The 15,827-nt window shown below is 37.7% G+C and overlaps 1 protein-coding gene across 1 annotated transcript; it reads left to right on the top strand.

The window, feature by feature from the left end:
• Window positions 1–1,376: 1,376 nt before the first annotated feature.
• On the top strand, window positions 1,377–9,476 carry LOC106895412 (vitamin D 25-hydroxylase). Its single transcript, XM_014954827.1, has 4 exons — window positions 1,377–1,840; window positions 2,189–2,821; window positions 7,035–7,364; window positions 8,783–9,476. Exons 1-4 carry the CDS (start codon window positions 1,654–1,656, stop codon window positions 8,956–8,958), a joined length of 1,326 nt encoding a protein of 441 aa, XP_014810313.1. The 5' UTR covers window positions 1,377–1,653; the 3' UTR covers window positions 8,959–9,476.
• Window positions 9,477–15,827: the final 6,351 nt, after the last annotated feature.

Genomic DNA, 15,827 nt, shown 5'->3' with positions numbered 1-15,827 from the left:
GCCTGCGGGGGGGGGGGGGGGCGGCCGTCCCGGGTCACGCCGCCCCGGGGAGGAGGCAGCGGGGGCGGAGCACCCCCGGCGGCTAACGGGAACCGGGGAAGGGGCCCGGAGAGAGAGCCGTTGGGGCTGAGATTTTTTGGGGAGAGCGGCGGCGGAGAGGGGGCTTTGTCTCTCCGGGGGCAGAGCTGCCCGTCGGGGGGGCGGGGAGCTGCCCCCCTGCTTCCCTGGCTTTGCCCTTGGTTTGCGGTTTTTGTACAATATTCTAACTGCTGTCCTGCCGCACATGGGAGCAACCGGCTTGTTTCACAGCCCCAAATCTCGGACACGCCTAAAAGTCTTTAAAAGTAACAAAATTTTAACAACCGAATAGCAGGCACTTAGATAATGCAGCATTTTCACTGAAAATGTGTTGCTTCAAGTTCCTTCAGTGGGTATTTGGAATATTTGCTTACAGTCAATTACTATAACTATATAAGAATGGATTATTTTTTTTCATACTTTCTTGTATACCAGGTGTTTCTTTCAATCAGCAACTGGTCTAGGCTTACAAGCTTCATAAAAATTAAGTCCAAACTAGATCTAGCAGGGAAAAGCAGGCAGGTGTTAGCATTTTTAAGTGTGTATGTGTGCACATACAGAAATGCACACACCTTTTGGTGTTCAGTGTGCCTGTACATATCCAAACTATTTATAACACCTAGAAAAATGTAAACGTGTTTCAAGCAAATAGAATAGAAATAGGAAGGAAAATGTGTCATCAAATAAACTAAACTTTCTACTTGCCTCTAGTGCTGTGTGTAGTTCCAGTCACCTGCTGTCAGCAAGGGTCCTGCAGAATTTGGGGGAGCTTGAGGGTAGCAGATCAGGATTTGGGAGGCTCTGGAAAAACACAATTAAAGCAATTACCTTCTTTTTCAAAATACGTATGTCATAGGAAGAAAGATATAAGCAGTGGTCAAAGTATACAAAACTCACATCTGGTTTGCAGAAATAGATCAGGGTTGTTTTCTTGTCACATCATAAAAAAGAAGAGCCCTTATAACAGTGAAACTATCAAGGTTGCTAAAACAAAATTAGGAAAATAGACAATGTATGTACTTTGTTTCTAGTTCTTATATAAAAATTATACCTTATGTCTAATAATATCTAGTTATATACTTGAAAGTATATGCTTGTACTACTAATTACTACTTATAACTACTAATTACTTATACTAATATCTACTTATACCTACTAATGTTAAGGGATGTTACAAACTACTAATTACTTATACTAATATCTACTTAAATCTACTAATGTTAAGGGACGTTACAATTTTTTTTTTGGAAAAATATGCACTGTCACACTAAATTCACATTTTTTTGAAAGAATACATGAAAGCATCCCCAGTCCTTACCTTGGAGAGCTGGTCACTTTAGGTGCCCAGCAAATCACAGAAGGTAGTGTGGGCTAATTGACTCTCTCTTTTGACAGAGTAAATCATCTCCCAACAGACTCTACTGTGTGATGCCACAGCTGTGTCACCTCTGGGTACCTGTGTGCCCTGCTGAAGTTTATTCAACTCTGTATTTTGCATTGATGTGTAGTGTTCTTTCACTTTCTCATTACTTGTATTTCCTTGTTTTCGTTATTTGTTGTTGAGATTTGGTTTTAATGGTATTTTACAATTTTAATTCTTTCCCTCCTCTCCCCCCAAAGATCTTCAGTCTCGATCTCGGAGGTATATCTGCCATTGTACTGAATGGCTATGATGCAGTAAAAGAATGCCTTGTTCATCAAAGTGAAATTTTTGCAGATAGACCTTCTCTTCCCTTGTTTAAGAAGCTGACAAACATGGGAGGTAAGTGCTAATGTCTTTTATCTAAAAATGCCATGTTTGTCCTATAGATGTGTTTGTGATCACATGAAACATTTGCTTTAGCCATTTTCTCATGTTTGTCCTATAGATGTGTTTGTGATCACCTGAAACGTTTGCTTTAGCCATTTTCTCTACTTCTTTATCTCCTTTCATAAAATACTTCTTTAAAGATACTATTTGCAAAGGATTGTCAGTCTTGGACTATGTTCCATAGTAAGATGTGTGTAATTTTTTGTCTCTTTAACTAATTTTATTATCTTTTTATTTTATTATCGTATGGGGGGAAAAATAAAGCGTTGCATAAAATACTGTGTCAAAATATTTTTTCAGGCTTACTGAACAGTAAATATGGCAGAGGATGGACAGAACATCGCAAATTAGCTGTAAATACCTTTCGAATTTTTGGATATGGTCAAAGGTCCTTTGAACACAAAATTTCAGAAGAATCTATGTTTTTTCTTGATGCCATTGATACGTACAAAGGCAGACCATTTGATCTTAAGCACTTGATAACAAATGCTGTTTCAAACATTACTAATTTGATTATTTTTGGAGAACGTTTTACATATGAAGATACTGAATTTCAGCACATGATTGAGATTTTTAGTGAAAATATTGAATTAGCTGCTAGTGCTTCTGTATTTTTATATAATGCTTTTCCTTGGATTGGTATCTTGCCATTTGGGAAACACCAGCAGCTGTTCAAAAATGCAGCTGAAGTCTATGACTTTCTTCATGAGCTTATTGAACGTGTCTCTGAAAATAGGAAGCCACAGTCACCTCGACATTTTGTAGATGCATATCTAGATGAGATGGATTGCAATGAACATGATCCAGAGTCTACATATTCAAGAGAAAACTTAATTTTCTCAGTCGGAGAACTCATCATAGCTGGGACAGAAACCACAACAAATGTTTTAAGATGGGCAGTGTTATTTATGGCACTTTATCCGAACATTCAAGGTAAGAACTTGGACATTTGAGGAACTGACGCACTTTCCTATCACAAATTTAAAATGCTTTTTGAAAGTGGTGCAGTGATCCATAGTTGTAACCAAAAAGGAAGGTCTGCATATATTATTCTATTGTATCATTTACCAAATATACTATGGACAGATGTAAAAAGCTTGTTTTATATGCAGATGAAGAGGATATAAAAAGTCAAGTATGATGATAGCATGTTATTTCATAAATACATTTTTATGAAGCTTTAATAGTTTTAATAAAGTATTTCTAATATGTTTAAGTTTAGTGTTGTGATGCATTACTTTATCCGAACATTCAAGGTAAGAACTTGGACATTTGAGGAACTGACGCACTTTCCTATCACAAATTTAAAATGCTTTTTGAAAGTGGTGCAGTGATCCATAGTTGTAACCAAAAAGGAAGGTCTGCATATATTATTCTATTGTATCATTTACCAAATATACTATGGACAGATGTAAAAAGCTTGTTTTATATGCAGATGAAGAGGATATAAAAAGTCAAGTATGATGATAAAATTTTAGCATGTTATTTCATAAATACATTTTTATGAAGCTTTAATAGTTTTAATAAAGTATTTCTAATATGTTTAAGTTTAGTGTTGTGATGCATGATATTGGTTGGTAGATGTACTAATCTATATGCTTTACAATTAATAAGAAAATGCAAATCAATATAATATAATATAAAATAATCAATATAATATAATATCAATATAAATTATATTGGTTGGTAGATGTACTAATCTATATAATTTACAATTAATAAGAAAATGCAAATAAATATGAAATTCATAAACAAATTAAAACCATGAAAACATCAGCAAACGCATAAATCAGGCTGTAGTTCAGTTTAGGTACCATTTCTTTATATCCTTAAGTGTGTCAGTTCACAATATATTTATCTCTTATAGACATTTATATTTATACTTTTGGAAGAACAAAAATAGAATTTAAAAAGACAGCAATAGGTGTTTGAATTTCAGCCCAGCCACTTTGTGTAGAAGTTTGGATTTTGGAAGTGAACAGTTAGGTTTCTTGTTTTACTGCCTCCACTTAGTGATGAAAACCTTAGGAGTGCATAGTTGAGCTTGCAGTATTTGGAGAAAGAGCAGCCCAGGTAACTTGGAAAGTTACTATTGATGCTTTGACCAAAGAATATTGGTGCAACATCAATTATTTGGCAATCATCATCATTTCAGAATGGGGTTAACATCCCTACCCCTAGCTATAAGGCTCTTGAGATCTGAAGTTCTGCATAGATATCTTTACATATGAAAGATTATGTTTTATTCTTATGGTAGTAGGTGCATGACTTTATACCTTCTGATTTTCTCAGCTACAATGATTTTTAATTTAAACTGGGTGGACAAAAATTAATTATTAGTTTAAAATTAGAGATCAAATTTTATATTTATGTTGAGGGTAAATACAGCTTTACTTGAAAAAAATGAAAATCAAAATATGTTGATACAGCATGTCAGGTCTTGACATATGGTAAACAGTGGAAATCATTCAGATTAAATAAAGAAGTTGATACTGAAGCTCTTTTATTGCAGCTATTATTATATTATTTTTTTTTTAAGTCCCATATTCACTGAGCTGGTTAAAATATCTGGCTAAGAAAATAGAACCAAAGTTTGCTCAAATATCTCCTGAGAGCTGTAACCTCTTACATACTTTGTTATTTCCGTTTACTCAACTATTTTAGTTAGTTGATTAATTAATAGAACATGAGGAAACTGACTAAAGATTTAAAAATAGGAAAACTTCATTCTAGCCTAGGATTAAATGCAGGTTCTAACAGGATTTGAGTTGCTATTCCTCTTAAGTGTGTCCCTCAAAGTTGTTAAAATTATGTAGCTGCAGGTCAGTAAGTACAGCCAATAACTTTTATTGTGGAAGCATAATATTGCAATTGCTATTTTTAACTAGTCAGCACATTTCAGACCGTTTAAAATAAATGGGTTTAAAAAAAGCAAACGTTGCTTTTATGCTTCTGAGTTCCACTGATTCGTCTGCGTACTTTACACAGTATAATAAGAAAATCTACCAAAAAAGAAAAACACTTCTTAAAATGAAAAAACTAGAATCTGATTTTATAGGTACTTCAGTTTAATGAAGCATTTAGGGCTATCAAGATGATTAGGGGACAGAACACCTCTCTCACGAGGAAAGGCTGAGGGACATGGGTGTTTTTAGCCTGGAGAAGAGAAAACTGAAGGGAGATCTGATCAATGCCTATAAATCCCTAAAGGGGGGGTGTCAGGAGGACGGGGCCAGGCTTTTCTAAGCGGTGCCCAGTGACAGGACAGGAGGTGATGGACACAGACTTGAACATCCCAGTGACAGGACAAGAGGTGATGGACACAGACTTGAACATAGGAAATTCAATCTAAACATGAGGAGGAACTTCCTCCTCCTCCTTCCACTGAGGAAATGGCCTCAAGTTGCGCCACGGGAGGTTCAGGCTGGATATTAGGACACATTTTTTCACTGAAAGGGTTTTCAGCCATTGGAATGGGCTGCCCAGGGAGGTGGTTGAGGCCCCATCCCTGGAGGTGTTCAAAAGACAGGTTGCTGTAGTGCTGGGAGGTCTGGTTTAGTGATGGTGATGCTTCTTGTTTGTTGTGTGGGTGTCTATTTTTGTCAGTCAGGTTGACGGTTGGACAAGATGATCTTTAAGGTCCCTTCCAACCTAGAAGATTCTGTGATTCTTTCCTGTGAGGGTGGCAGAGCCCTGGCAGAGGCTGTCTGGAGACGTTGTGGAGTCTCCTTCTCTGGAGACGTTCAAACCCACCTGGCCACGTTCCTGTGGGACCTGCTCTAGGTGGACCTGTTCTGGCAGGGGGTTGGACTAGATGATCTCCGGAGGTCCCTTCCAACCCCATAGCATTCTGTGATTCTGTAATTAGTCCATACAATATGTTTATGCTTTACGAACCCCATAGCATTCTGTGATTCTGTAATTAGTCAATACAATGTGTTTATGCTTTACATTATATAAAAAGCCCAAATGCAAAAAAGTCCACTTAAACCAAAGTTTCTGATCAGTCTGTCCTGGCTCACAAACAATATTCGTATCTTAATATAAGAACATCCTTATTCCTTCTCCATTAATATCTGACCAAGATACTGTTTTTCAATAAAGACCAAGAAAACTTGGAAGTTTTGTGTCTTCTATGTATTGGCAGATTTTGTAGGCATCCACTCACCTAGAACAAGTTCAGATCCTGTGATATCTTCAGTTTCTGAATTTGGATTCAAAATCAGTTAATCTGGATAAAAATAAAAAATACTGTTACCTTTCATTTATTTAGACTTTTTCTGTCCAAATGCACTGATACACCACTACATCACAGTAGTACTTTCACAAAGCTGCTTTTCACCTCTTTACTTTGACGTGAAACGGTATCACGTCATGTTGAAAAACCTGGTGATTCTGGTAGAAATTTTCTGCTACTGCCCAAATTTTTCTTTATTGGTTCCACATGAATTGTGAAAGTCCAGCTTTGTTTTAGTTAGGAGCTGTTTGGCAGTTTCAACAAAGAAAGTGAATCGGGGAAAAAGAAGAGGCAGTTTGAATGCCTTTGAGATTAATTGAATAACCTGTGAACTTAATTTGAAAAACAGCTTAAAAAAAAACGGTGATTGAATTTGTTCCTTTTTGTTAAATTCAGACTTTTGTCCCTATTAACTTGCGCTGTATTGTATCAGGTATTTTCAGTTTAAGAGTGAATGGTTTTACACTGACAATTCTAAAGAATCATATCAGAATTAGACAAGTTCAAGTGGCTGAAGTCAGTGTTATCTGTGTTCACTCACGTATGTGATGTGCTTTATCTTTGCAATCTTTCACTTGTTTCTTTAGCTTTGAAGAGCTCCAGAAATAAAAATATACACAAGCAAAGAAAAGTATGTTAAAATAGGATTTTACTGAGAATAATTACTTATGAAATGAAGGTTGCTGGTATATATGCTAGTACTAATTCCTGTGGTATATATGCTAGTACTAATTCCTGCTAGCAGAATAAGGAATATAGAATCAAAATTTAAAAGCTCAGAGGATACTATATTTTAGATAAGATTTTTTGTGTTTCAGTATTGTTTTAAAAGTATGTATTTTATAGCTTAAATTAAAAGATAAAGGATATTACCCAATAACCATCAATTTTTATTCCTGTTCCTAACAGGGCAAGTTCAAAAAGAAATTGATTTAGTCATTGGCCCAAACAAAATGCCTGCCTTAGAGGAGAAGTGCAAAATGCCATACACTGAGGCTGTCCTACACGAAGTTCTGCGGTTCTGTAACATAGCTCCACTGGGTATTTTTCATGCAACTTCCAAAGACACCGTTGTGCGTGGGTACTCTATTCCTGAAGGCACTACGGTCATCACAAACCTCTACTCCGTTCACTTTGATGAAAAATACTGGAGCAACCCAGAAGTGTTTTTTCCGGAGAGATTTTTGGATGGCAGCGGGCAGTTTGTCAAGAAAGAGGCATTTATTCCATTTTCTCTAGGTAAGAGTGATTCCTTCCACTGTTTCTTTTCATAAATCTAGAAATGTGTAATCTATAAGTGATGGAAATAAATCAGGAACAGATAGAATGATATAAAATATCCCTGGTTCTGATGGAACAGCTGTTTTAAAGATATTCATTATAATGCATTCTGGACATAACACGTTTTAGCATAATAACTTTTATGTAGATATGGTCATTGTTATATAAACTAACAAAAAAGACAGCACAATATCTTTTTATCTGAGGACTCTATGCATTTTATATCATTGCAGTACATGTGTTATTAATTTCACAATTAATAGTAATTTGCTGCTAAATTCGTGACATACTGGTGATTTACACAACTAACTTTTAAATTTCAGCACCTGGATCAGCACTAGAAATTGCAGATTTTATTCAGAACTAGCGTTAACGTCAGCATGTAGCTCTGCATTCTGTCCTGAGAAATATTCTGGCAGTCCTAAAACATTATGGGTTTGTCTTTTGATGCCTGTAGGAGGGGATAATTTACCTTACATATGATTATCAACTTAAAAATCAAGTGTTCCATTTAAGCTAATGGCCAGGGCTACCTCCACAGCCCATAGAAAGACATAGCCTTGCGTGGAGGGTGACTTGGTTTGTGTACCTGGGATACTCTTTCTCCAAAAAATAGAAGGGCCCAAGAGAAGATAAATCCCTTGGAATAGATGCACAATGTTCTAAACCTTGGTTTATGTACCTGGGATACTCTTTCTCCAAAAAATAGAAGGACAAGACAAATCCCTTGGAATAGATGCACAACGTTCTAAATGGTCAAAGTTAGATTTGATGAAGTCTATCTTTATTGTGTATTCTTTATGTTTCTTTTTGCCTGTTTGACATTACCAGGTCCAGAGGTTGTTATCCATTCATCTGTGTCTTCCACAACCACATTTATTCACTGAAACATGGAATGAGAATTATTTTTTAAAGGCAACATTCATCTGTGTCTTCCACAACCACATTTACTCACTGAAACTAGTTATACGTGGAATGAGAATTATTTTTTAAAGGCATTATCCAGACCTGTTTCATATTTTTCTGCTTAACAAGTTATAATAATTGCCAGATAATGATGATTGGCAGTAGATGTAATTAAGAAAATAGCAGGGGACAAAGGCTGAAAATCACTGTTCCAATTGGCACTTCAAGACAAGATAAAGTAGCTAATAGCTTATCTAAATAAATTTGACAGAGTTAGTTACAATGGCATTTGTCTAGTGAGAGAGACAAATTCTTTCAAATCTGTTTCTTGCCATAAAGTATCACCTTCCATACAGAAGAGGATAAGAAAGGTCATTCTTATTTATTACAAGACCATTCTTACTCATAACCAGAGTGAAAATGTCATTGAGCACATCTGAAGTCTTTTCAAAACTTTCTTTTCAATCCAGGAAGAAGACATTGTCTTGGAGAACAACTAGCTCGAATGGAAATGTTTTTGTTTTTCACTTCATTGCTACAACGATTTCACCTGTGTTTCCCTCACGGGGTGATTCCAGATCTCAAGCCAAGATTGGGCATGACGTTACAGCCACAGCCATACCTCATCTGCGCCGAAAGGCGGTGAAGAGGAGGCTCTAGATCATCAGGGGGAGGACAATGCTCCAAGTTGCAGCAGAGGATCCACTTTGCCTTCTATTTCTAATTGTCTTCATGCAAGGAGAACAAAAATTTAAAGGAATCGCAGATAAATTCTGACTACTTGTGCACAAGTTAATAGTTAGGGGTTTTTTACTTGATTTTCACAAAAAGAAACCTCAACCACAAATGAGAAACACAACCTGTGTTTAAAGTTGATGTTTCCACTCCAGAAGTCTGTTTTGAGTCTAACTTCTGATACAGTTTTTAAGTATTCGATTACTTAAAAAGCCATTTTACTTTGAAAGGATATTTTTATAAACACGAAGAATATGGCTCAAAATGTTTATACTCAGATTCATCTGTGGAAATCTCATTTACATTATTTCACCTAAGCTGTTCTTTTCAATTTTCCATTGAAATTACATAGCTAAGAAGGTTTTAAAGGTATCTATCTGAATTTCTGTAACTCGGAATAAACTATCTTTTCCAGCCTTAACAAACAAATTGTCTGTTAAAGTATTTTAATCCTCCCTTCTCCTTGCCCTGTCTTCCCATGTGGTCATAATTTTCTAATGAATCATAACTGTGTGAATTCACTTTTAAGACCTTTTATGTCTTGCTTCTCGTTTATTAACACAAACAAAGTGTTCAATTATCGCCGTCTCCTGACAATTACAGCAACCTTTTTTTTGCCAGTTTATTGCATTTCCAGACACATCCTCCATTGCCTCCTAAGGCACAGCATTATGTAATGATTAATCTCTGCCTAAGCAGGCTGGAAAAAGCAGTGGGTTTGTTACCAGGGCCACATGCAGCTGTACTCCCAGTCAAGAAAATAACCTGCTCACAAGTCCAACCAGAGAAGAGACCTTTTTGGAAGTAGAAGAGGGTGGGGAGAAACAGATTTTTAAATGGATTTTAAGCACAAGTTTTAGTTGTACCGGCTACTCTTGGCTTCTGCCAGCTTCATTTTTTTATTCTTGGCAGCTCTGGCTTTATGGTTATTGGAAGATAAGTATATATGTGTGCAGGCCCTACAGGAGAACCCGACAGTCTAAATATGGTATGTTCAGTCCCCAACATGTGGGGAGGAGCGAGGCCTCAGAACAGGGTTCAGAAAACCTGAAAGTCTAAATATGGTATGTTCAGTCCCCAACATGTGGGGAGGAGTGAGGCCTCAGAACAGGGTTCAGAACAGACACTGAGCAAAGGACTGTTTAAGGACAGGGCTGAATACTGGACATTGCTCTTTATACAGCTTATGCTTCAACTTGGAGCTACAGAAAAGTTCAAAGGCAGGAATCAGTGATTTTCTGCTGACCTGGCGTTTTCAGTTTTTACTGAACAGAAATACTTCCTTTCTTTTGAAAACAGCCACAGAGAAAAATCAAACAGAGCTAATACCAGTCCATTTATATAATAGTCTATTGACTTAAGATGCAGCAGGCCCAAATTAAATTACTTACTGTGTCTGAGGATAGTCAGACCCACGTGTCCCACAGAGAGCTTCTTCCTAGTGCTGTGAAGAGGGTGGGCAGGCTGCTCCTCTTGCTGAATAACTGCCTTCCTGGAGAGAAGATTTAAGATTCAAAAAGGAAAGGCAGGAGAGAAGCCTCATTGCACTGGGCACACCATGAAAGCCACGAATAAATCACCCTGAAGAGACTGGCAAACAGTGGGGCTTAGGAGTCATGCAAGTATCCAGAAAAGCCTCAATCATAAGTAGGTGTTGGGTGCTTGTGAAATGCTTTAAGTAAAAATTGTGGAATCTACCAAATTTAGGTGCCTTTAGTATGAAGCAACCCCAATCAGAAGAGTTTAGTGGTACAGATCTGGATTTGTGGTAATACCCCAGCCTGTGCTCTCAGATGGGACAGCCAGTGTTATGTGGGTGTCATGGCTTGCCTTCTGGGTTGCAGGAACTCTAGGACATCCTTTGGTTAAAAGGGGATTCCAATAATTCTAATTTAAGTGCGGGGAGGATTAAAAACCAATAAATCAAACCCCAGTTTTTGCTGGGGCTATGCTCGAAAAGCAGCTGGCCAGGGATAATTCCCTTTTGCTGAGGTATTTTGAGATCTAACTCCTGGGTAGTCTTTAATCCATTTAATGAGAATCATATTGATTATATGTCATTCTGGTTTCTAAATCAAAATGCCTTATAAAAGCCTCAGAATATTAGTCCAAACTTTTACCATTATCTGCCAACTTACGGTCTCATTTAAGCAATCAAGTACATTTGACAAACTGTCTTTTCTATAAATCTGTATCTGTATTAGTTATATTTACATGTTGCATTCTCTATCCACTTTTCCCCTATTTTACCTCTGACAGAATTAGCCTAATGGTCCAATTTAATAATTGGAAATACTGATATAATAATAGTTTTTCCAGTCCTCTGGAATTGATCCATTGTATCAAGATTGATTAGTAACGAACATCAATAGCCAGCCAGATGTTCAGAATTTCCAGGTGATAGTTTTCTACAGCTGAAATACCTAGCATAGCTGGCTTCTATTTAACATAGTTTAGGGATTAAATCTTGATATATTAACCAGTATATCTTTTTCTGGTTGTAGAATTTAAGGATAAAAAAAAGACACTAAGTAATGTGTCGAGGTAAGATCGTTCCCATTTGCAGAAGTTTTTCCTATCTGGCTTTAAGTGCTTTGGATGAAAACAACACGTCCAGATACTGGTGGAAAGATTTCTTGAAATTTAAGTTGTAACTTCTCCTTTTCTGTATATTAATGCAATTTATTGAGCCCTTGGTTTCGCCCTTTTCTTAAGTTTTATTCCCTCCAGTATTTATAATCCTCTTATTTTTATCTTTTGCAGAGTTACCTCTTTCCATTCACACTGATAGTTTAGAACTGGAAGCACTGTTTCCACGTACAGGTGTAGCACAACCACAAGGAGAAACTTTCACTTACCTTCTCTGTAACTCCACTGCCATTCCCAAAGGCAGTGAAAGACTTTTTGCTGTAAATGTAGCCAAAAATGCATAGAATCATAGAATGGTTTGGGTTGGAAGGGACCTCAAAGCTCATTGAGTTCCAACCCCCCTGCCCTGGGCAGGGACACCTCCCACTAGAGCAGGTTGCTCAAGGCCCCATCCAGCCTGGCCTTGAACCCCTCCAGGGATGGGGCATCCACAGCTTCTCTGGGCAACCTGTTCCAGTGTCCCACCACCCTCAGAGTAAAGAATTCCTTCCTGAGATCTAAACTGAATCTTTTTTCTTCCAATTTAAAACCATTTCCCCTTGTCCTATCATTACACCTCCTGGCAAAGAGTCCCTCCCCAGCTCTTCTATAGGCACTTGCCTTTGCTGCTTTCAATCCCTGTACAGTTTTGAATCATTCCTTTTTCTAGTTTGTCCTGGTAAAAAAATCCGCTTCAACTATTTTCTCTGCTTATTAACCCAGCCTCCTCTTAACGACCATTCTGTGGGCTTGTGGACTCATTCCCCTTCCTTCTTCCTAGTGACAGCAAAATTGCTGAATAGCTGTGTACGTCTCCCTTTTCCCCACACCAGGGTTTCTTGCAAAGGAAATGTCAATTCTGCAGCCCCACTGTAGGCAGTGTTGATGATAACTGCACTGCACAAGGAGGATCTGACCTGCTGCAGGAATTTAGTGTTGCCTCTATTCAGTGGTACTCAGCATCTTTCTCCAAATGTTCCTTGCCTCTATCTAGACTTGACCAGAGCCTGAAGTGAAGTCATGGATCTTTCTGCATTTTTTCTGGTGGTCCCTTCTTAAGCATCATCATTGTGTTTCCAAGACAAGATCACTCTATTTTCTAGTAATGTCGCAGAAGTTATAAAATTGTAATCCTGAAAAGGATTCAATTGATTTGCATTCATTTCATACACTCGCACTACAATCTATTAATTTCACAGGGTATGTTTTTGACCTCCTGTGGGCCAGATCCAATATCAATAGAAGGAAGGTCTTTCCTTCTGGACTCTGGCCTTTTTGGACATGTCCAAATGTAAATTCAGATGTCTATGAGCCAATGACACAGAAAACAGGCATAAGATGAGGGAAATCTATATTGAAAAGCTGTAATTCTAAAAGAGCTTGGGATTCATTGTGGGTTGTTAGTTAAACATGAACTTTAACTGTGCAGCCAAAAGATCTTGTACTGATAGAATATTGAGTGAGTATACAGAAGCTATATTTGTATTTGGTGCTGGCACAAGCATCCCTTCAATACTGTATCCTGTTGTCTATAACTGAAGGAGCATTTTAAAAAATGCTAGTGTTCCTACAAAGCTGGTGAGGGGTCTGGAGCACAAGTCTTATGAGGAGAGGCTGAGGGAGCTGGGGTTATTCAGCCTGGAGAAGAGGAGGCTGAGGGGAGACCTTATTGCTCTCTACAACTGCCTGAAAGGAGGGTGTAGAGAGGTGGGGGTCGGTCTCTTCTCTCAAGTCACAGGCGACAGGACGAGAGGAAATGGCCTCAAGTTACACCAGGGGAGGTTCAGGCTGGATATTAGGAAACATTTTTTCACGGAAAGGGTTCTCAGGCATTGGAATGGGCTGCCCAGGGAGGTGGTTGAGGCCCCATCCCTGGAGGTGTTCAAAAGACAGGTTGCTGTAGTGCTGGGAGGTATGGTTTAGTGATGGTGATGCTTCTTGTTTGTTGTGTGGGTGTCTGTTTTTGTCAGTCAGGTTGACGGTTGGACAAGATGATCTTTAAGGTCCCTTCCAACCTAGAAGATTCTGTGATAAAGCCATAAAAATAACTAAGAATATGTTTATACTATATATTCTGGATTGTTGCAAGATACTTCTACTGATTTATGAGCTTACCAAACGGTATGTCATCATATCAGGGCAGCACCATGTCCAAGCTAATACACTTCCATTTCCGAATGATTTATTGTTTCAGACTTTGTGACACACTGGCACTGTTAGAAAATATTTGGGTAAGTTGGAGGCTTAAGCATGTCTCCGGAATATACACCACAGAAATCTACTGTAGAATCAAGGCATACAACTAGCAGTGAGGAGAGTTATTCCTGAATTGTTACAGGAATTTTAGAACCACTTATCAGGCCTTTCTCCTGTGCTGTGGTTGTATTTGCACATTTGCATGAGAAGTAAACGACATAAGGTTACAGAAGTCCCTCCTGTCTCAGTCACCAGCTTATAAAATTTACTGTTCTCCCTGAACTCCAAACCTCTGACAGCTATTCAGGTGTTAAAGCAGCCTGACCTCATACAGCAAGCACGTATTTTCTTGGTTTAGTATGTTGTTCTGCTACACAATTAGATTCTGAATCTAATGCTGATGCAGGCTGTCCAAATAGTGCAAATAAACTATTAATCTGCAATTTTTCTAGCTTGATTTGAGCCTGTTTGTAGAAGCACTAGTGAGCAGATGATGTAGATGATGTTGTCATTAAGATAGCACATTCACCTGAAAACTAGCAAGTTGAGAGAGAACACAAAAAAAGACAGTCAAATCACTTCAAAAAAGGGGTGAAAATAGTGTTATGTAGATGTTGCAACAATGCCTTGGATGGGAAAATATAAGGTTTAAGGACAAATGGGGAAGGAAAAAATCATAATGGTGAAGATGGCAGGTTGGAATTTTTCTTTGGGTAAGATAAATGGAAAGATGAAAACACAAGATGAAAACACAGCCAAGTACAGTGGATTATTCAGTAAAAGTTTGGAAAGTAAACTCTCAGTATAAATGGGTCTGTGAAAGTATAGACCTACATTTTCACAGCAGCTAGATGTCTGAGGTGTTTTTTTGGCTTTGGCTCATAATTCAAACCCTTTGTCTAATCGTGATCAAATTAAACTTCTGTTCTGGAAATACTGTGCCTTATTCTGTCCTTTCATACGATACAATTTGAAGATCAGCAGATTCTTCCATTTCTAGATTATCCCTTTAGATATTTTTGAAGGCTGTCAGCTATCTCGATGTCAATGTGATTAGAATTAGGCAGGACCCATACTCAGAGTTGTCATTTCTTAGGAAGACTGCCAGACTTCAGGAGACATTACGTTTGTTATATTCTTCTGAATAAGTAACATTCCAAATAGATTAGATCCATTAAAATAATGGAGCATATCAGTAATGTGCAATCTAATCCAATAGTTTACTATTACTGCAGCAGATGGCTGCTTGCCTAAAATCTTACATGTGATATATACCAGCCTATAGCAATATACAAGAAAACAGAATAAACTGACTATTTATTCCCTTGCTGTTTTCATGTGCTGACTTCCTTTTCTACGCTCGTGCTAAACATCTTAAAATAAGTATTTTTAATTTGTATAAGGAATGACTTATCAGAAGCATGAAAAAAATATTACATCTAAACAAATGAGCTTTTTACATTACATGACAGTTGATTTGTTAGGATGCTTAACCACATTAGTCTCACTATTAACATGTAGACAACAGGGTCCATGCTGTGTGCCCCATGGACACTCTTTGCACATTTGCATGAGAAGTAAACGACATAAGGTTACAGAAGTCCCTCCTGTCTCAGTCACCAGCTTATAAAATTTACTGTTCTCCCTGAACTCCAAACCTCTGACAGCTATTCAGGTGTTAAAGCAGCCTGACCTCATACAGCAAGCACGTATTTTCTTGGTTTAGTATGTTGTTCTGCTACACAATGAGATTCTGAATCTAATGCTGATGCAGGCTGTCCAAATAGTGCAAATAAACTATTAATCTGCAATTTTTCTATCTTGATTTGAGTCTGTTTGTACAAGCACTAGTGAGCAGATGATGTAGATGATGTTGTCATTAAGCTAGCACATTCACCTGAAAACTAGCAAGTTGAGAGAGAACACAAAAAAAGACAGTCAAATCACTTCAAAAAA

Source organism: Calidris pugnax, unplaced genomic scaffold (assembly GCF_001431845.1).
Source record: "Calidris pugnax isolate Ruff unplaced genomic scaffold, ASM143184v1 scaffold186, whole genome shotgun sequence".
Taxonomy (NCBI): Eukaryota; Metazoa; Chordata; class Aves; order Charadriiformes; family Scolopacidae; genus Calidris; species Calidris pugnax.
This window is presented reverse-complemented; position numbering and strand designations above follow the sequence as displayed.